The 22,925-nt window shown below is 34.1% G+C and overlaps 1 protein-coding gene across 1 annotated transcript in view; it reads right to left on the bottom strand.

Annotated features, from left to right (window-relative positions):
• Positions 1-22,925, bottom strand: part of MAN2A1 (mannosidase alpha class 2A member 1) — a 167,300-nt gene that overhangs the window by 72,942 nt on the left and 71,433 nt on the right. The window contains exons 8-12 of the mRNA XM_045500567.1: positions 22,209-22,386; positions 16,260-16,462; positions 13,290-13,472; positions 8,525-8,639; positions 7,156-7,223 (exon numbers count right to left, since the gene is read on the bottom strand). Coding sequence (XP_045356523.1) covers positions 7,156-7,223; positions 8,525-8,639; positions 13,290-13,472; positions 16,260-16,462; positions 22,209-22,386 — 747 coding nt within the window. The remainder of the gene's footprint in view (positions 1-7,155; positions 7,224-8,524; positions 8,640-13,289; positions 13,473-16,259; positions 16,463-22,208; positions 22,387-22,925) is intronic.

Raw genomic sequence — 22,925 nt, 5'->3', positions numbered from 1 at the left:
ATGTTGCTTTTATTTCTAACTGTTTACCACTGGTCAGTGAATAATTGCATTTTTCAGTCCAGTCGATCAACTTTATAGTTTGTGGGTATCTTAAATTGTGGCAATAGGTTGACCGTCAAGCCAAGGTTTGGTGTTCCTCTGATTGTTCATCATCATCTTTGTTTTCATGAGTTTCAACAGGAAATTGAGAGAGTCAGTCTCAGGGTCCCTAATCAGCCATCACATAAAATGAAAGTGTCAACTTTTTTGTTTTTTAATATAATAGGTGTTATTCATCTAAGTCAATGTAAGGTTGAAACAGTATTTCAGGAATTAATAACTCATCATGTCTGGTATCATAAAAAAATAGAAATGTTAAGAGTAGTAAGACAATCATGGGAAAAGGTAGAGTCTTTTCTCCTTGTCCCTCCCCCAAAGACCTTTATATTTCCCTGGGTGCGGTGGGGGGGAAATACCAGGCAAAATACAAGCTGGCAGATGATTGATTTGGAATGGCAAACACCAAAAAACAGTACTTGATGTTGGTATCTAGACATGATTGCTCTAAAATAAGTTCTAACATAAAATTAACTAATATATCTGTTGAAGCTATCTCCAACTCCCTCAGAAACTTTCAGTTACTTCAAGTAATATACTATATTCTACTGAAGTCTTTTCAGTATAACATCCTTTCTAAAAATATCCTAGATTACACACAGCCTGAAATGTATTTCTGGATAATCGGAGAACCGGTCAATCTGTATCTTGAAGAAGTCAAAATTAATAAAATATAACTCAGACGCAACAGATTAAAATACACAAACACCTTTCACAAGCAATTAATACTTAAACAGAAAAGCATCTCAGAAGAGAGTTTAGGAACTCATCCTTCAAATCCATTAGTGAGTATTAATTCTTAAACAGACTAGACTATTAATACCCACAAAGACCTACACTAGACTAAAACAGCTCAGTTTTTTTCTTTTTGAGATTCTCCACTGCTGTCAGTTAACAATTCCCCCATTAAAAGAAAATTCTAAAGTAGCTTTAAAAGAAAAGGACATTTCAGCTACTCTCATACTAATAGAAAAGACCTGCAAAAGGTCCAGAGTGTCAAATCCTAGTAAAATCATGTATTCTATTATTACCTTGAATTCCCTTAGGATAATATTAAAATGCAGCCCACAATTTTCAAGAATGGAATTCCTCAATCTTCCTGACTTTGTACATTTTCTTGCTAACTAAGGTGAAGGTATTTCTGTACTAGTTTTCCAGTACATGACAAGATTTGAGCTCACACTATTACAATCCACGAGCAACAAGCACAGTTCTTACACTAGGTATCACTGTTAATCTCCCCCAAGAAAAACCATGAGGCACAAGTCAAGCTCCATCTTGACGTTCATGGCTCTCTCAACAGACTCCAGGTGTTCATATTAAAACCACTCTGGTTCAAGTCATGGAATCTCAGTTCAGTTCTGTACAAATGCTTCTACCAGGTCTGTATTATAATATATAACAGTGACGGAATCTGAGCAGTTAGAATTCTATCTCTCCTTTTCTTCACTTAAAACTTAAGTTGAAACAACTGTTAGGGATATCAGATACTTTTCTTAGATACTTTCTGAGTGTGACTTGGTATAAAAATACATTGATGACATGGTAACCGATGCGAAAATGATTTAAAGTCTTGAACCTCATTACACTATAGGTAATTATTGTGAGAAGAACTATTTGTGATAACATCAAAAACAAAATGTGGGATCAGGCAAATCCTCTTTGTCAACAACAATAGAAAGTCTTATGTGTAAAAACTGATCTGATCAAGTCAACTCATTCAGTATCTTTTGAACCCACTCAGTGCAAAGAGCCTCGAAGAATGCAATCTCAACGGAGTTAATTCTGTAAGAATACAATGATGCTGAGATGCAACCTAAAATTTTTCAGGTCTCATGGTATGAAACTTTAAAATCTCAAGTGAGCAGTTGTCCAAATGTTGAGCAAATTCAAAGCTCTTCCTAACTGCTGTTTATTTTTGCTTGCAGTAGTAGTGTATTTGGAAGCCCTCTGGCATCCAGACTCCAAATATTAGATGAAAGAACTATTTAGGGAAAATATATGCCAGGATACCACATTTTCACATACAATGTGAGCCATGTCGTATGCACATCTGGTGTCTAAAGTTCAATATTCTCTTCAATCAATAATTAATTGTATTTCAACAAGTCTTTATTCAATTCTTGCTATGTTGAGTAAACTTCCAAAGGTATGTTGGGGGAAATAAATAAAAGAAATAGTTCCTACCATCAAGGAGTTTACATTCTAGCAGACTTAACCTCAAATAATTATACTGACAGAAAAAGACAAAATCCATTCACAGCTATATGAGTAAGTCATTTTGGACCTGATTTAGACGAACATTTAGGGCCCCTGTCATAATGGGATGACACTTTGGGCATCTAGAGGGGAGGGGGAATACTGTACATATGGTAGGTATGTGCACTGGAGTGGCCAGTGGGTAAACTGTAGTAGACAGACTTCAAGATGACTACCATCATTCCCTCTGCTTCCTATATATGCTCCTCACATCATGTAATGGAGAAGAATTTCCTCCCCTTGAATCTCGACTGACCTTAATGACTTGCTTGACTAAGAATGTAGTGGGAAGGACCTCTTAGGACTTCTGAGGCTAAGTCCTAGAAGCCTTGCCGCTTTCACTCAGGTGACTTTCTTAGGGTTCTGCTGTGGGTTGATTCCTGTGACAACTACATGCAATAAATTAGAGGCAGAGAGAAACTGATAACAAAAGAGCAGGAAGGCATTGCAGTGGTTCAAGTAAAACGTAAAAAAAAAAAAGTGGCTTGAAACCGAAAAGTAACAGGAAGGCAGGAGATGATGGATGTCAGAGATGAGTAGAGGGGAAAATCCAAAAGACTCTCCAGTCCCTGACACTTAAAGAACAAGAAAAGGTAGAAGTCAAAGTGGGTTCTGGGGTTTTAGAACCTAGACAACCAAAAAGAGAAGGATACTATTAATAAAGATTGTGATCCAAAAGGAAGTATGCATGGAGAAAACCAGAGGAAATTAAATTAGAAGTGCTGGGCAGCCATCCAGGGAGAACCATTCGACAAGCAAATGGCAATGGGGGTATCAAGTGCCTTTTGTGGGATTAAGTGTTTTTTATATCTGGTAGTCTGAAGTCACCCAAGTCCAAAGCACTGACTTCTTTTGTATCTCCACATGCTTGATGGTTTCTTTTAAAATTAAGCCCCTTTTTTTTTTCGGGCCAAAAGAGACATAAGATCCCTTACCAATAAGTGCCTGGCTTAAAATTAATAGTACTTAATGGTAAATTATAATCGATTTGAATAAATTACTCTCAAACTAAAAAAATTTTCTACTTGAAAAATTAAATTTGCAGATTTACAGAAGTTATCTCAATGTAATTTTAGTTGTATACTTGGTGGCATTTCAAATTATCCACTTTAAAAAAAAAAAAAATTCTTTATACACTGTCAGAACACACAACTTGCTGGCCTGAGCTGTGGCAACATTTGTTTCCATCCTGCCTGAAGGACCAAATGCCAAACCAAGACTAAAATCCCTGCATGTCTCAAAAGTTTACCTTCCATCCTGTATGTCCTCTGCACTCCTAATCCTCTAAATCTTTGTATTAAAGCTTTTTACAATTGTTTCCTTAGGCAATTATATGTGTGCAGAGAGAAAAAGAAACATCTCTGTGCGTTTAAGGATTATTTAAGGCTATAAAATTTATGACTTGTTCAGGGTGCCCTAACTTTTAACTCTTGTTGTACCTGCTTTCCACACAGACTACAAATGCATACACTACAATAGCTTACGTAACCTTGTGGACTCAAGCAGGTACATGGACATATATTACATCACTGTGAGCAGATTATGGACTACTTTTTAAACACTCACAAACTAGGGGCGCCTGGGTGGCGCAGTCGGTTGGGCGTCCGACTTCAGCCAGGTCACGATCTCGCGGTCCGGGAGTTCGAGCCCCGCGTCAGGCTCTGGGCTGATGGCTCAGAGCCTGGAGCCTGTTTCCGATTCTGTGTCTCCCTCTCTCTCTGCCCCTCCCCCGTTCATGCTCTGTCTCTCTCTGTCCCAAAAATGAATAAACGTTGAAAAAAAAAATAAAAATAAAAATAAAAAAAAAAAAATAAATAAACACTCACAAACTAAAGTACGTTAAGTTACATAGCTATAACTAATGTTGCCAACAACATGATCAAATTCATTTACATGTGTTACCGAAACTATGGGTTTAGAAACTATGGGTTTCTCATCCTTTTTACATCATAATTCCTTGAAGACTCTTTTGAGACAATTTTTGCTACTCATCCCCCTCATACAATTTTAATATAATACTTAAATGTATGTCTGTTATGCACTATTACATACCATTTTTATGCTATTTTTATATATTTAAAAAAAATAGTACTTTTTTTTTTCAAACTCTAAGAACCGATTTTTACCCTCCTAAGAAGGACGTCTCCCTCACTGAGAATGCATGTTTTAGTTAGATTAGTAATTTGTTACTTAAATAAGAACTATGCTTATAATCAAAATAATGCTAAGCCTTAGATGATTATGTAAGATTCATGAAGAATATGAGAAAAATGTGTGACCATACTTCTGAAACTTCTAACTCAGAGACTGAGAAGTGCAAACATTTATTTCACTTTCAGTACCTGCTAAATACAGCTATCAAACTCTTCCATTTTAAAGGTTACCATCATTCCTCATTCTTCAGTGATATTACTGAGAGTGACTCAGTATTTGTGGCTAACAAGTAAAATATAGATTTTAAAACCAGAAGAGTAAGTAGTTCTATTCATGAGGTCCTCAAGTACAAAAGAGATAAAAGTAAGAATTCGACAATTGTTAAGTGCCCCAATTCACCTAACCACAGAAATAGTAGTAGCACTGACGTTTGATAGAAAAGAACTGTGAAGAAGTAATATTAAGATGAAGAACACTGTTGAAATACAAACTGTTTTAAAGGAAATATTAAAAAGTGACAATTTTACTAATAGTCTCAAAAATTCTATTAGATCTCCTCAATATCAAAGCCAAAAAATATATTCCTTAGTTAATACACCTGTATCTCCTTTCTTCCTCCAGCATAAGTAGGACTAAATATCACTGCTAGTTAAAGCAAGGACAGTAGAGGAAAAAGAGAAGCCACAGGGTTTCTCACTCACTGTGGCTCCATCCCACACACCCTTCCATGCACCCAAAGGAAGACAGATGGGGTGCAGAAGGGGCATGAATTGCTTACAGCAAGCATAACATATTTTTACGGTAGCAGAAACAAAGATCTTTCCCCACCAAAATACAAAAAGGAGGAAAAGTTAAGAGAATTAGGCTTAAAGCCAAAGAGATTTATGGATACCACAATTTATTAGGGGCACAATATTTAAGAAATAGCCATGTAACCCCAAATATTTACTTATTTTAAGACAATGAAAACATTTAGTAGTTGCAGTATCATTACTCTTTCATGACCTGACAACCTGAAAGCTTTTAAGACTGCAACAAGACTTTCTTTAAAAAAAAATTTGTTTTTTATTAAAAAAAATTTTTTAACGTTTATTTATTATTGAGAGACAGAGAGAGACAGAGTATAAGCAGGGAAGAGGCAGAGAGAAGAGGAGACACAGAATCCAAAGCAGGCTTCAGGCTCCGAGCTGTCAGCACAGAGCCTGATACGGAGCTCGAACTCACAAACTATGAGATCATGACCTGAGCCAAAGTCGGACGCCCAACCAACTGAGCCACCCAGGTGCCCCCCCCCCCAATTTTTTTTAATGTTTATTTATTTTTTTTAGAGAGAGAGAGAGACAGCAGAGGAGGGAGGGGCAGAGAGAGACAGGGAGACATAGAATATGAAGGAGGCTCCAGGCTCTGAGCTGTCAGCACACAGCCTGACATGGGACTTGAATTCATGAACCAGGTGATCATGACTTGAGCCAAAGTCAGATGCTTAACCATTGAGCCACCCAGAAGTCCCCCTGCTTTTTTTTTTTTTAATTTTTTTTTTTTTAATGTTTACTTTGAGAGAGAAACAGAGTGGGAGCAGGGGAGAGACAGAGAGAGAGGGAGAGACAAAATCTGAAGGGACTTTCAAGTTAAGATATAAACTATCTGTTCCAGTTAATCCCTTCTTTTTCTGGCCAAAAAAAAGAAATATAGGATTTCTTTGCCATTACTTCAGTGATACTTTACTGTAACTAAAAAATACTTATCTTCTTGTTCTAAGGTATGAACTGTATATGTTTTAAGTCTCTACTTCTCGAAGAAATTTAGCCAACTAAGGCTTTATTCTATTCTTAACCAAAATGTCAACTTTATTACAGCAATTGTGTATTTTCTATAATACTATTATTCCATTTATTTTTAAATAATCTCAATAAAGAACACCTAGTTAAAATTATGAATTATCCTTTACAATTATTCTTTGACCCTACAATTTTTAAATACTAAATTTCTTGGATAGTAAAAAGTTATATAACATAAGAATACACTGTGTATCTGGGTATTGTGGGTACTGATCTACTGATATTTGGTTATTAAAAACAGATGACTTGGTTAAATAATTACCAATAAAAACACAAAACATTTCTTTCTAAATGAGAGGTAGCCACCAATTAGTCACTCCATTTTTAGGTAACCTGAGCACCCTTCCCAATTACCTTAATATAAACCCACAATGCTAAAATGAGACAGTCTGACCAGCACAATGACAAATAACTAGTAAACAGTTTGCAGTAAAATCCTTAATAATTAAGTTTCTTCCTTCATTTTAAAAATAGGATCAAGGATTAATGAAAATAAGGTAAGTAAAACAATGAGTTAAGAAAGAACATAACCATAAATTGTATTTACCATTCCATACCAAATATCTGTAAAAAATACTGTTATAATAGTTCATTCAGCAATCATTGTACCAAGCACTGTGTTAGCTATTAACACCGAACATGACAGCCCTGGGAGAAAATTCATTTTTTCAGACAACTTTGTACAATTAATAAATTGATTAAATAAAATACTTCCTCAAAATATATACTGGCTGGAGCTAAAAATGTTGAAAAGCAAGAATGTCACGTCAGAACCGCAGCAAAAGTTTGTGAGAAATTATGTATTTACCTTGGATCTGCACTCAGCGTTATTACAGTTTTTTGTGGTAGAGAACTTTGTGAGCTTTGTTTCAAATCCTATAAAAATAAGCAAAAATTTTTTTAATTTTAATTTTAAAACTCAAGTTTCAAAATTAGCTATATAATAGTACTTACAAGAATCCTAAAAAGGGTAAAATGGGGAAAAAATCCTCTTTCCAGCTACACAAAGTCCATCAAAGTTCAAGATAAGTAATTCTTGTGTGTGTGCATACATGTGTGTGTGCATTTAGATCTCAGGACGGCATATGTCACAGGGACCAGACTCCAATCAGGAACCAAATAAATCAGAGTCCTAAAGATAACTGTGCAAAAAGTTTTACTACTTTACCTTTGTATCACAGGTTTCATTCATATCCTATGCAATGTTTGCCCATTTGTTGGATTTTTTACCTTAATATGAAAATATGTAACCACAATTTGATTACAAGCATCAGTATATGAAAATACTGAAATTATCTCTGATTCCAGATGTGTAAGTTCCAATTATATGCAAAATTTCAAAGCCTATCATTCAAAATAGACTCTAATGATAAAAATAAAAAAATTACAATTTTAAAATATCTGAGTTGCCAAGTGGAAGTCTCAAGAGGTCTGCAACCAACCATTTTTTTCAACTGTTCTTTGCTGTGGAATAGCATATTCTTCCTTTCAGAGTACGTTCTGTTTTATTGGCTCATCTGATCCTAACAACAGTATAAGCCATGTCTGGTATCATTTCATCTTACAGGGCTCATAGATGTTAAGCAACTTTTTCAAGGCCCATGCGATCAGGTTCAGTGGTTGAGGCTAAAAGCTAGTCTCCTAATTCCTCAACCACTCCTCTTCTGTTACACACATCTGAGCACTGCCCACAGCACTCCATGGCCTGATCCTAAAACCAGAAGACAATTTAGTATCATTCAAACTGAAGTTCAGCAAGAACAGATTAAGGATTTACAGCAGCAGTGCAAACACCAAGGGGCTTCTAATTTAAGCCAAGCAAAAATAACTAATTATAATGCCCAGTTATCTTACCATATCATCTTACAATACATTATCATCAACACACTTAAGAGTGTTTTGGAAGCCTGGTATGTTTCACATAACAAAGTAAGTTCATTATTTTATTTTTCATGCTTAGATTTAGTCAGAACAAAATATACACCATAAACCAAATACAGACACACTGATAGGAAAGAAGCACACACAGATATTTCATATAAAATGATATAAATTCTAAGTATAAGGAAATCACAATTTTTTAATGTCTCTTTTCACTAAGCTTCTCATCCCGCTTTCCAAATTAAGAATAAAAGAATCACACACTTTTATGATAAATATAAAAGATATCAACTAACCATGTCTAGGAGGTTATCAAAAGAGTAAGAGTTGTACGAGTTTTTGTCCTTCAAAATAAGAAGTAGTGCAGAATATCCGATTATCTTCTTCAAATTCATTAAGGAATGAAAGAGTCTGTGAACCAAAAATGTTACTGGTCTGAGAAGTAATTCAAATATCTGTATACAATATTTTCAGTTTCTTTAATAATGGCCAAACCACCATTACTCTCATCCTGTCTTCACAAAGTGCAACCTATAATGAACCTATAAAGAATTGACACTTTTTTGCCCACAATTAAGTACTTAGAAAAAAAGGAGGGGGGTTAATCACAAGATGCCGCTAATAAGGATTCATTTAAAGTAGAAAACTTTCTGGACATACCTGAAACACATACGCTTATTCAAAATGATTCTTCTTTTTTCTTTTTTTTTTTTTTTAACTGCTGATACATTCTATGAATATCATGTCAAATAATAACACCCTGCATGATCACTCCAACAGCTTTAAGGCGTTCTTACCAAAAAAGCACTTTGATACTTTAGAAAATTCTTTAGCAAGTGTTGAAATAGCAAGAGAAGACATGAGTTTAACTCTTGCTCACAAAATTCAATCAGTATACACACTTCAAAAAATTCAAATTCTTGTTCAAAAAAAAGAGAAAGTTTTCACAAGTCTGGCGAATGAAATTGTCTTTGTGCCTGTTAAATTTTCTTGGTCATTAAAATTGCTAACTGTATTCAAACTGTATTTTTACGTTAGAGGAACCAAAGAGATGCATACCAGTCAACTGATTCAAGATCAATTCCAGAATATAATCTTAGTACATTACCAGTTATTGCTGAAACACTACACATAGGAAAAGAATTTGTTTGAAGTTTTTCTCAAGCTCAGTCTTGTTTCTTTAAAGAACAAGTATCCCTGTTTATAGAACAGTTATTTCTAAGTAAACTCACTGGAGAAATCTGTAGAGAAACTTGATGACTCATGCTTTAATCAACCACAGAGTCTATTTGTTTTAGAGTGATTATATCATTTTCCCCAACATAGGAAGCAATTTTGCATCTATACGTTAGGAACATTTTTGCTGCCATGCAACAACATCAAAAAAAATTGTGAGTATCAGGAATAACTTCTTTTTGCAGAGCATTGAGATTACCTTCAAAGATGTAAGTGATCATAATCGTAAGTTAATTAACTAGGTAAATGTGTTATACATGCACAGTATTAAAATCTTAAGGACATGAGTTCAGGCCATCAACCAGCTAAGCTTCTCAGTCTATTCAAATGTTTTCCTAGATGATAACAAGTGTGCTCTCCAGATTAAGAGACAATATGAATGGCTACAACTCAGTTCTAGAAACAAGCCCCTCGATCTAAGTTTATTTTTATTATCTACATAGCTATCTTTATTAGGCTGTCTGAACCTGCAGAATAAAAGTCATGTTTTCCATCAGCTAAAACCTTATATGTATTACAGCACACTGAAGAGTCCTAATTAAACTGAGGGAATGCCACAAATCAATGTTTGTATCCTAAAGGCACACACACAGTTTTCTAATGAGATAAGCACTAAGTACTGATACAGTATTCCCCAAAGCTTTCTCAGGATGTATAAAGTTGTTTTGTTTAAGGCAAAACAAGACTACACACGGTAAATAAGTTTGGGAAACACTGGGTAAAGCAAAATTTTAATGTTTCACCACTTCAGCATTGTGGGATTTCTCAGAGCCTCTAATTTGCTAATAACATGCCCTTATCCTATTATTATCAAACAGTTCAGAGAACATCACTTAGAAATCAGTTTTCTACTTTGTTATCATTACTACTGTTCAAAGCTGGTATTATCATGTTTGTTTCAATGAATAGTTTGATCTATATGTTTGGACCCTCATACTCACCCTTTGTTCATTTTTTTCTACCTACCTTAATTACAAGGTATAAACTGGCAGAATTCTAAATCTTTGTGTAGCTGACCTCATTACCATTTCTTCTCTTTTACATAGCCACATTATCCACTTTTAAGCTGAACATTCATCACAAACAGTGTCCCAGTCTAACTCATTTTTTCATGCCATGATTAGAATTAACCTTCAAATAGCCATGAGGTATTCTTGCTCTCCACATTATCATTTTATAAACATTCAATCTACTGTTGAGAGAGCAGTAATGTAAGTATGAATTACCCTTAGATGGCAGAAGAGAAAGCTAGAAGGGTCTGGATCCCTGTTAGCATTGTGGAGCTGCCATACCTGAACCAAGGATCTGCAGAGTTCTTTCATACGGCATAAAAGAACAGAATTTATTCAGTTTCAAGTTGTTATTAGTAGCAGCCAAATGTAATCCTTAACTCATACACTTGTTCACAGGGACACTTCTGCCAATATCTGAATAAACAGTCAACAGTCCAAGAACAAGAGAACACCCAATGCTAGCTGCTTCTTTGTTTGTAATTCTCTAACTTGTGTTTTGAAATTTTCTAGTTAAAATGTCTACGCTAATGACTTGATAATTGTGTATGACTTTTCAATGAAGTGTGAAGTGCTTGCAAAGCAAATTTACAAATGTCAAGTACAATTTGAGAATTATTGTGTCTTTTTTCTCTAAGATGCAATTTTGCATGGCATGTTTTTATACGCTAAAAGCGTAACCAAACATATGGAAGAAATAATGACAGGACTTCTGGAAAGGTTACGAGACAGAAAATGTCCTGAAGCAAAAACTCTATGACTTGTACCCAAGTCTCTTTCAATATGGCAGCCAGAGAGAGCAGGTATACAGTGCAGGAGAATGACTTTTTATTTCCTCTTAGAAACTCTGCTCTGAATCTAAGCACCTTCACTTCTAAACTCTCAATAAACCAAGAAGGCAGGAGCAGGTGAAAAGGAAAAAATGGAGGATCTGACCTTACTTTTATTTTTTTTTAATAGTTTATTGTTATACACACTGTTTCTGCAACTTTTGTTTTGCTTTTGTTTTGTTTTACAATACATCTCACAGAGATTTTTTAATCCATATATTAAGTGTGTCTTTATCCTTTTTTTGTGTTAGTATCAGTATTTCATTATATAAATAACAACTTTTTTCTTTTACTTATGCTCTTAGATCAACATGTAGCCACAACCTATATTTAAAACAAATACTTGTTTCTAACAAAACAAGGACTAGTTTCATAGTACTCTCAGTATATTAGAAAAATATTTTCCAATGAAAAATATTTCTTCAGAAATTTTATTTTAGAAAATATTCACTTATAATAATAAATGTATTTTTTTTTTCAGGGAAACCAGATTCAATAACCTCTAAATGCCTCATAGGATGGGGGTTGTGAGGGCAGGGAAGGAGAATGAATCACCCATGATCTGGGGGAACAGTGGATGGAGAGGGTGGTGCAGATCCTAAAAAGCAAGTTAGTCTGTCTGATCCCATGACTGAACTATTATCATGCGCCGATTCCCAAGGCCATTTGCTTTGCCTGCAAATGGTTTTTAAGTTTTTGAGGATCTGACCTTACTGTCAAAAATGACTTCTGTGAGCGAAAAACCAGTATCACCATCCATTCATTGAGTGTTTCCCACTTTAAGCCCAGCTCAACCTCAACGGATGCCAAATACATTTGCCACAAGAAAACTGAGACTATATCAAGATATTACCTTGAATGTATTCTCAAGGACTGAAGTCAACTAATGAAACCTCAAGATTTTTTCCCCCAAAGAGTCAAAATATTGTAACTAAAATCTTAATTAACACTTATTATGATTAGTAATATCAGTTGTGGATCAATTTTTAACGTTGACTTTATGTGCTGTATACACTTCACATATGGGAGCATTTATTTCAAAAAGTCATCTTTTAAATCTATATTATAAGAAAATAAGAGCATATTTTAACAATTTTAAAATATTATCAAAGCACACCATTATTGACAGGAAAAAATCTCGAAGAAAAAATAATCTAAATCATAGTGAAACAATAGTCAAAACTCCTTCCCCAACATAGGAATCTTCTCTACACTGATCCTAATGAATGGTAATCCAAACTTGGGCATGATGGTGAAAATCTATCCTAAAAGGTAAGCCTTTCCATTATTGGGAAGCACTATTTTACAAAGTCCCCTGCTGTTCTGAGCTAAAACCTATACTCACTGTTTCCAATTCTGCACTGTGAAAACACCTGAGCTTCTACTCCCTCACTCATCTTCATAAACTCTCAGAGAGCTGAAGATGGCTTTGATATCAATACCCAGGCCATCCCCTCTCATCTCAAGTCCTTATATCATCCATCCATATATATCAAGGTTGCAAGGCTCTTCTACTTCTGGGTATCTTCTAGGCTGATTTTTTTGGTCAATGTCCCTCTAAAAAACAATGAAGTATCTGAGAACAACCGGATATGAAACAGGAAATGAAGCTGCTATACAATGAAGTGTGACTCTTTATCTCCCTGAATTATAGCTATGATCCATTTGATACCAAATCCTTGGTCAAGAAGGTAACCCCAATTACCACACGATACGTAAGAAAAAACACAATCAGTTTTATACTAATGTGTCAGTACTCCATTTGTATAAATGCACTGCAATAAAAAGTTAGAACAGCTAGTATAACATCAACAGGTTTCTGGAAAAATGCTTTGAAAACTGATGTTTTTCTATAGCAATACTTATAATGCATGTCATTAGAATATGGTCTAATGTACATTAACAACTTCATCAAAGATATAAGCCTGTGACCCAAAATTTTTAAAGACTTTGTTTTATAATCACTTTTTCAATAATTATATTACCTGGTACCATAATCCACAACCACCCAATCTTTTGCAGTTCCTGTGATAGCATCATGATGTTGAAATAGTCCCAAATTTCTTCTGGCTTCTGTCAGTGCCGTGTAATGGGATGATGAAAGAAATTTACTTATCTTGTATTTCTGAGCTTGTTTCAGGGCGAAATAGTAAAGAATTTCAGCAGCCCTAGTTGCATAAAACAGTCATTAATTCTTACTTCAAAACAAATATTGACTATTTAAAACATGTGGTACTGATACATTTTCAAATGTGGTTTTTCAAAAACCCATAATTTCAGTGCTATTTATTAAAAAAAGATACTGATAATAAAAATTGCTATAAAACCATCAAGGTATCCATCTAATAAACCTAAAACATTGATCATCAGAGAACATCACGTCTAAACTGATATAAAGGGCCCTTGTTCTAGACGTTCCTGGAAAGAAGCCAGTACCCACTGGCAGCGTGATATTTTTTCACTATGTTCTATGTAAGTTAAACCTATCTCAACACAGCAGTAAGAAGTGGTTAATGGTTTCTGTCCTTTCTATCTCCAAGATCAACACAGACACAAAAGATGAACTTCATCACCAGAAAGTCATTTACTCTCACATATGTACATTAAAGGAGAGATGGTGTGGAGATACATGGTCACATGGGTGGGAAAGTAATAGTAAAGCAGACGCAGAAAAATGATGGCTTGACAGCTCAGTGACAATAGCTAGTCTAAGTGTTGAATGATAACAATGTAAGCGTTGAATTCAACAATATAAACTGAAAGATGATAAAACATATGCTGTCTTTTCTCATTTATTTAAAAAAAAAGCACTTCAGCTTAAGAATAGTTTTTGAGCAAGAATACGGGGATTTATCATTTTAACACTTTTTTATTTTTTCATCATCAGAGGATATGGTTCAAGATAGGCTTCAAAAGAAGTTCTTTGAAAGGAGATATGGCTTGATGAAGTAAAAAATGTAATAAGGCTCTTTATGCCAAATGTATTAAGGATAATGGAGAGAAAATCAAGGCAATATAAAAATGCATAAAGATATAGGGAAAAAGAAATGTGAAGTACTTAAAAAAAAGAATTCCTTTAAATTTTGCAATAATTAAAGGTTACTAAATAATCTCCACTTTCAAATTCTAACCCTTCTAAAATTCATGGCATGAGAAACACTAAATTTGAGTGAAAGAAACTGTATATATGTTCATATATATCCACAGCACATATTCCTGGTTTTGAAAAGAATACACACATATAAGGATATTCCAAAATGTAAAAATGCGATTTAAAAATTATTTTCTTCTTTATACTCTTCTATTTTATCCAAGTATTTTTTTTACAAATAAGCTATAAGATGAAGTATCTATTACCACACAATAAACTTATTTTCAAATAATTACATTTTGAAATTCACAATTAAATGGTTTTTTGTTGTTTTATTTTAAAGCAGAATTTTCAAAATATATTACCAGCCCTAAGTACTTCCATTTTAAGTATGCTCAATAAATTAAGATTGAAACCACATTTCATAATTATTTGTCACTAAAAAATAGGTGACACTTTCAAAAAATGCAGTGGTCCAAAAGAAATCTCTATATTACTTAGTACTTTCTCTGTTTTTATCATGGATAGTTTAGAATAACATAATAGATAATTATATTCTATTGGGCAGAAATGCATAAATTTCTCTAATATAGAAATACTATTTTATTACAAATACAATAATATGTATTCATTTTGCACATTTGTGAGTATCCCAGAAAATAGTCAAAGATCAGGTTTTTGAAATAATGGTAATGACACTTATGGTAACAGTAAAAATAATAAAAACATACTGTTATACCAAAGTACAACGCTTGAAGAAATTCATGATTTTTATAAAAAGGCTTTCCAAAATGTACTGTTTCTACCAGTATATAGAAGAAAGTAGGTGTGACATTACTTTTTAATACTGAGATTCATCATGAAAATTAATCATCATTAATTCATGATCTGAACGAAGTTGAAAGTGAACTTAACAGGAAAATAAATTAACCTCCTGAGCTGCATACACATAGAAAGAGCCTCATGAGTTGCTGGGGTGGTTAATCTTTACCAAAAAACACCAAGACTCAGTTACTTACACTGTCACACTCCTCACTATGACAGCTGCTAGCCACATGTGGTTATTTACACTTAAATTAGTTAAAACTGAATGAAATTAAGAGTTCATTTCCTTAGCCACACTGGTCACATTTCAAGTGCTCAACAGTTACACGTGGCTAGTGGCTACATACTAAACAGTGCAGAAAAGAGAGAATATTTCTATCACTGCAGAAAGTTCTACTGGACACTGACGAAAAGCTCTACTGGATAATGATGGTTTAGAACGTTTTTATTTTCTACCAACTTTTCTGCCTTTTCCATGTCACTGTACTTTTTCAGCCTATCACTCTGCCTCCATCAGTTCTCATCTCTTTCAAGTTTTGTTCTTCTAAGCAGAAAATCATACCTATAAGAAATATATTTCTAATAAATAAGAACTGAGATGGAGCCTCGAAAGTTCTCCTACATATAAAATACATTAGTTTTGGATTATGTACTTTGAGGCCCACATTTTGGCCACTGAGGGGCCCTATTTGTTCCTTTTGACCCTTGCTCTGATTCCTAATCTTCAGACACACATGCTGATGCCAATGAATATAATTGTGGTGTGCAAACAATACAGGTAATTAATTAGAAACATATAAAACATAAAATATAGGAGAAAATCTAATTACATAAACTGCTTTTCCTTCCAGAACAAAAACCCATGTAATAATTTGATTATGCTTTGGAGACATATCTCTGATTACATTAAAATTTCGCAATTACATTAAACACATCCTAACACTGCATAAATTTCGTATATTATGCAAGACTCTACAAAAAGGCTATGATAATACAAAAGAGGTGAATAATTAATGTAGCTATCTAAACATAAATGTACCTTAAATGGGATTCCAATATCCTATCCATTCGCTTGTAAAAGGGTCTGGATGTAAAGTAGCCACTCCAGTAATGATCATCTCGGTCAGCATAAGTGAAAAAATCTCCACTTAGAACAGGGAACATTGATTGGCTATTCTTTCCACTGGTTACATCTTCTTTATCCAGTGCATCAAAGTAATCTGATAAAGTTCCAAACTGTATCTAATGAAAAAAAAAGTTACACTTCAATTATTCATCTCTACCTTAAAATTACATCTAGCATTGAAAGGAGAAGTTAATAATAAATATTTAAGATGTGCTTCCACGTTAAGATGAAAATCTAGCTCAGATTTTACCAAACTCAAAAGCAGGGGGGAAATACACAGTGACTCTTTCTTTTACTTGCATCAAGTCCCAAATTAAATTAAAATAAAACTGATATACCTAAGGGGTTAGAAGAGCTATTTAGATATACAAATTTGGGAATCTGATTAACTCCTTACAAATCTCCAGAATTTCAAAATATGCAGGGGTCATGGCATAGAATTATTCAGAGATGAATGAATGCTGGGAGGAAGCAGAAAAAATAAAACATTTCATTTACATATATTTAGCTAAAACATTTTGAGCAAAATGTTCCAGAAGTCTGGAGTAACAGTTTTGTTAAGCATTTTCATAGGTCTTATGCACATATACTCTCCTGGCCTCCCCATCTCCCTAGTTTGAGCTCTTATAAGGGAGACTTCAAGAACAGCAGATCATTAAAAATAAACAAAACAGGGGCGCCTGGGTGGCTTGGTCGGTTGGGTGTCCGACTTCGGCTCAGGCCATGATCTCACGGTCGTGAGTTCGAGCCCCGCGTCAGGCTCTGTGCTGACCGCTCAGAGCCTGGAGCCTGTTTCAGATTCTGTGTCTCCCTCTCTCTCTGCCCCTCCCCGTTCATGCTCTGTCTTTGTCTCAAAAATAAATAAACGTTAAAAAAAAAATAAACAAAACAAAACAAAAAAGCGACTTTCTCTACCAACAGGTAACACTGAATAGAAGTAAAACACAAAGAGTGACAAGAATTGAAAGGTTGACTGCTCAAACGAAAAGGTCTTCTGACTAATGATTTAAATTACCAGAACATAAATCCATTTTTATGAGCCCAAACTATTCTATAAATCAAAGGAAAAAAGAAACATTATACCAGACTATGTAAACAGATATTAAAAGGCATGGTTTTTAGAAATAAACAGAGAATTTAACAGGGAATGTATTTGAGTAACAGTAACATGCTAATTTTGTTGTTTCCTACCTTACACACACACACACACACACACACACACACACACAGAGACTAAAACCATTTTGATTCAATGTGGCAGAAAAATAAGAGTAGTTAACAACAGTGAGTAGCATTCTAGTAGAGTGGTTAAGAACAGCACAGAACCTGGATCCAGGTGGAATGGAATTAAATTTCATCTCTACCACTTACCTAACATGTGGTTTGAGCATATTATATACTGTCTCTGTGTCTTTGTTACAGATAATAGGGTCTAAGTAAAATGCTTAGAAATACAACTGGCAAATAATGGTGTAAGTTTTAGCTATTATTCTTCTATTGCCAAGGCAAATTTTAACTGGAAACACAATGATATTAGTAAGACAAATATAAATTATCAGAATATAATTGTGACACAATATTTTATGACAGCAAAATAGATGATTTTAAATATTTTAAAATATTTTAATTAATTTTTGGTATTAGCCAAGATGAATATACTTCTTTCCTGGCAAATTCCCAGGGCAAAGTTTATGTAAGTGGCCTGGTGGGCTTTCTCACAAACTTAAATCAATCTCAAAAGACTGAAACGTAATCCTTCATGCTGAGGTTTCAAAAGAAATTATTTAAGACTAAATTTTTTTACAGAACCTTTTGGTAGCTCAAATAAAGTACATATTTGGGATTCCTAAACAAATAACTAAAAAAATAGTTAAATATTTTTTACATTAAAAGGCAATAAATAATATCCTAAACATGACTTTAATATTAAAGATCCTCAAACTCCTCTATCTGGACAACATACAGGAAAACTTACATAAACTCTAAAAGAAGTGATGATCAATAGCAAACTGACTGTCTTGGCTAGTTCAAGGTCTGTTTTTTAGCCATCTATATTCAATTACTTACTTTTGTTTTTCCTTTCACTAAAAGAAAATAATAAATGTAAGCTTCCAGCTTAGACAAAATAACTTCAAATACCCTACAGAGAAGAGACATAACTAGATAAATCACAGAGAAAAAACACCGAAAAAAAAAAACAACCCACTTTTGTTTGAAAGGTATCTAAGGGCAATCAAAGCAGCCAACACTTGAATGCACAAATTCTGGAAAGAAAGGAAATGCAGGAGGGTTACTGTGTACAAGGTTAGAATGCAAAAGTCAATTACATTTTTTATACATGGACTATACCATGTTCATGGATGGCCTAATATGGATCAATATTCAAATTGATCCATAGGTTCAAAGCAATGCCAATCAAAATCCCAACTTTTTTTTTTTGGGGGGGGGGGTGGGCAGAAGAAAGAAGACTTATGCTATCAGACATGAAGATCTATTCTAAAACTACAGTAATTAAGACAGTATGAGATGAGTCAAACAGACAAAATTGAATACAGTCTACACAAGATCCACACAAATATAGTTTCATGCATAATGAATGACAAAGATGATGCTACAGTGTAGTGGCAAACTGGTCTTTTCAATAAATAGTGGTAGATATCCATATGGGCAAAAATGCCCTTTGATCCCTACCTTCATAAAATTCATAAAAAATCAATTCCAAATACATTACAGACCTAAATGTTGAAGGTAAAGCAATAAAGCTTCTGGAGGACAACTTCATAAGAAATGTATTTTCATGATTATGAGGTATAAACAAAAATTTCTTAAGTAGGACACAACAAGCACTTATCATAAAGGAAAATACTATTATATTATATTTAATTAAAATGAAGGATTTCTGTTTATCAAAAGACAGTATTAAGAAAAAAAATAGGCTTACATAGTGGGAGACAATATTTGCAAAACTTTTATCTGAAAAAAAAAAGACTCAAAGGAAAACATATATAAGAACTATAAATGGTACAAAAAGACAGATAACCCAATTTAAGGAAAAGTCATCAAAAGTTTTAAATAGGCACTTCACAAGAAGGTACCTAAATGGCAACAAACTCATGAAAAGAGGTTCAACCTCATAACTACCAGGGAAATACAAAATAAAACAATCACATCTATCATAAAATATAAAAAATGAAAAACAATCATAACTATACAAAGTCTGAGTAAGGAAGTAGAGCAACTGAAATTGTGATAAAATGCAACAATTAATGCAATCTATTTTGGAATAGTGTTTGGCAATATCTACTGAGGCTCAACATGTGCATACTCAATGACCAAAAATTTCCATCCCACTTTATACCCACATAAACTCACACTTATGTCTATCAAAGCATGCACAAAACAATCAAAACAGCTTTATTTATAATAGACAAAAATTGGAAAACAACCCAAATATCCATCAACAATACAATGGACAAATTGTATCATATGGATACTAGAGATATTATACGGCATTAAAAATGAATATGCTGCTACATGCAACAATATGGATGAATGTGGCAAACACAACCTGGAGCAAGGAAATCCAGACACAAAATAACAGATACTTAAGATGCCCTTCTTGTGAAATTTAAAAAGAAACAACACTAATCATGATGACAGAAGGGAAAATAAGCTTACTTTTGTTAAGAGTTGGCAATGATTTGAAGGGGATTTAAGGGACTCTTCTGGATGCTATAAATGTTCTATGTCTTAAACTGCATGGTGATTGCATGGGATTTTTTTAATTTGAAGAAATTCTCTGTACACATATGGATTTGTGCATATCTCCTATGTATGTGATATTTCAATTTTTAATTACTTTAAAAATTGCCCTAGTGGACAAAGGAGGAAATGGGTAAAACACTAAAATCAGGACTTAATTCTGAAGAATCAGGTGGTAGATCCTTTTGTGGACCACAAGAACATTCGCTAGGAAGATGTATTTAGGGATAAAATACCCATATACATATGCCATCTCCCAATCAAGTGTTCGTATATGAGCTTTGTCTTCGAGGAGATTAAGGAGATGATATAAACACAGACCCCATGCACAGAGTTCATACTTTGGTAGAGAGTCAGTTGTAAACATCTTGAATATACTTGATATTTTATTTAAGTTTATCTATTTGATACTATTTAAGTTTACTTAATAAACTTGAATTCTCATGACATAGCACGTGGCCTATCATCAGCTTTCTAATCTTCTAAACAGTAACATATGCTTCCTAAACAGAAGCATCTCAGCCCTATGAAAGAAAAAGAGAAAACAAGAATAGTATTAAGAAAAGAACAATGGAGCAACTCATTAAAAAGTGTATTATGCTGGGGCACCTGGGTGGCATAGGTGGTTGGGCGTCTGACTTTGGCTCAGGTCATGATCTCATGGTTCGTGTGTTCAAGCTCCATGTCGGGCTCTGCTAACAGTTCAGAGCCTGTAGCCTGCTTCGGATTCCGTGTCTGCCTCTCCCCTGCTCATACTATGTCTCTCAAAAATGAATAAATATTAAAAAATATATATTTTTTAAATAAATAAAAAGTGTATTTTGTTAAAAGAAACTGTTGTATATTTTACCTGAAATCTAGGTTGGTATGATTTATAAGGCAGATTTTTTAAAATTTAAATCCAAGTTAGTTAGCATATAGTGTAATAATGATTTCAGGAATAAAATTTAGTGATTCATCACTTACATATAATGTATAAGGCAGATTTTTTAAAATTGCTATGCTAATTTTCATTATCCATTTAAAATATTCATAAATTCTTATCACAGAGAAAAACCTCACCTCACCTTAGGAAATTAGAAAGCTGATGACAGGCCACATTCTCTTCCTTTCTACAGTATTTTCACAGATATTCTACTGTCTCATGGGTTAGTGTATAAATATAATAAATACACTGGGTAATTTTCTTAGAGTCTAATATATCACTCTTGTTTGAATGGTGACTCACAAAACATCTGCTAAAAAAAATGCTTTTATGGGATCAGGAAAATGTGAATCTATCTGGATATACGATATTATTGAATTATTAATTTTGTGATGTAATAATGGCATTATGATTTCATTTGTAAAGTCCTTATCATTTAGAGACAGATACTGAAATGGTTACAGATGAAACTACATGACATCTGAGGTTTCCTCCAAAATCATCCCGGGGAGAAGGGGGAGGGGAGAGTGAGACACAGCTGAAGCTGAAGAGAGTGACCTAGAATTGACAAATGTGGTAGCTGAGCCATGGATATTGGGAAGGCAGGGTGAGGTTGGGGGGGGGGGGGGGTGGTACTTGAGTCATTCTCAAAACTTTAGGGTACGTTTTAAATTTTCCACAAGGGGAAAAAAAGAGTGAGAACTACAGGCAAATAATTGATTGATTTTAGAAGTCTTCTCATCTAAGAAAAATGCTAGTGTATTCTCTGGACACAAGACATTCATTTGCAAAATTCAGGACATGTCCATCTGCATCTGCCAGTCACACTACTAAGTCACCAGGATGCAAACTGTCGGAGAGAAACAAACTTTCAATGCCGGTAGAAAAACAGGACATCACTGAAAAATGAACTTCACGCCTTACATGTTTACAGCCACTTAAAACTCATGCCTGTTTAATTCTATGGGAATGGGGAGAAAGGGATCACTTCAGAAACACAACTATAATACTAGAGAATTCTCCTCTGTAAGAACTACAGGTTTACATAAGGACCACATATTCAAGTAAATATTGAGATATGGGAACAAGAAACTAAGGCAACTGTGTTTTAGCCTCACGTAATAATGAGGCCTCAACTTCAAATGCACTTTCATAATTAAATATTTTCTCATTACCTTAACGTTATACTCAGGATGAGAATTCATATAATCAAAAAGTAGCTGGTAATTCTTAAACTGATGATCCCATTCTGTGCGTTCACAGTAGCGAAAATCATCTCCCAGCGGGGCCAGGAGAACTGTGGTACGGAAGAGCTTTGACTTTTTTCGGTACTGGTCGAGAAGCATCTCAGCCCTACAAAAGAAAAAGGGAAAAAAGAAACAGTAGTAAGAAAAGAACAATGGGGCAACTCATTACAAAGCGTATTATGTTAAAAGAAATTGTATATTTTACCGGAATTCTAGGTTAGTATGATCTATAAGGCAGATTTTTGAAAACTACTATACTAATTTTCGTTGTCCACTTAAAATATTCATAAATTCTTATCACAGAGAAAAACCCACAGTTTTTCTTATCCTTAGAGAAATAAAGTCACAGACCAACTTTGGCATATAATTACTAGGAACATCAATGGCCCTCCTGAAGCCCAGGCACAGATATTGGATCCTGGACAGCCTGTGTTTTAAAATGATTTGGTCCAAAAAGACAACAAGGATTTCTCATCTACATAAACTTTGAAGTTTGCTTTGATTTAACATCTCTTTCTCTAATTTAAGCTAAACTTGCCTGATTAAACATTAAAAAAATAGTTTGAACAAAACCAATTATAGAACCGTATTTCCTCTTCAAAAGGAAGAAAAAACAACTCATTTAACACCTGCCATCAATAAACT

The sequence above is a fragment of the Leopardus geoffroyi genome, chromosome A1 (genome assembly GCF_018350155.1).
Source record: "Leopardus geoffroyi isolate Oge1 chromosome A1, O.geoffroyi_Oge1_pat1.0, whole genome shotgun sequence".
NCBI classification, from domain to species: domain Eukaryota; kingdom Metazoa; phylum Chordata; class Mammalia; order Carnivora; family Felidae; genus Leopardus; species Leopardus geoffroyi.
This window is presented reverse-complemented; position numbering and strand designations above follow the sequence as displayed.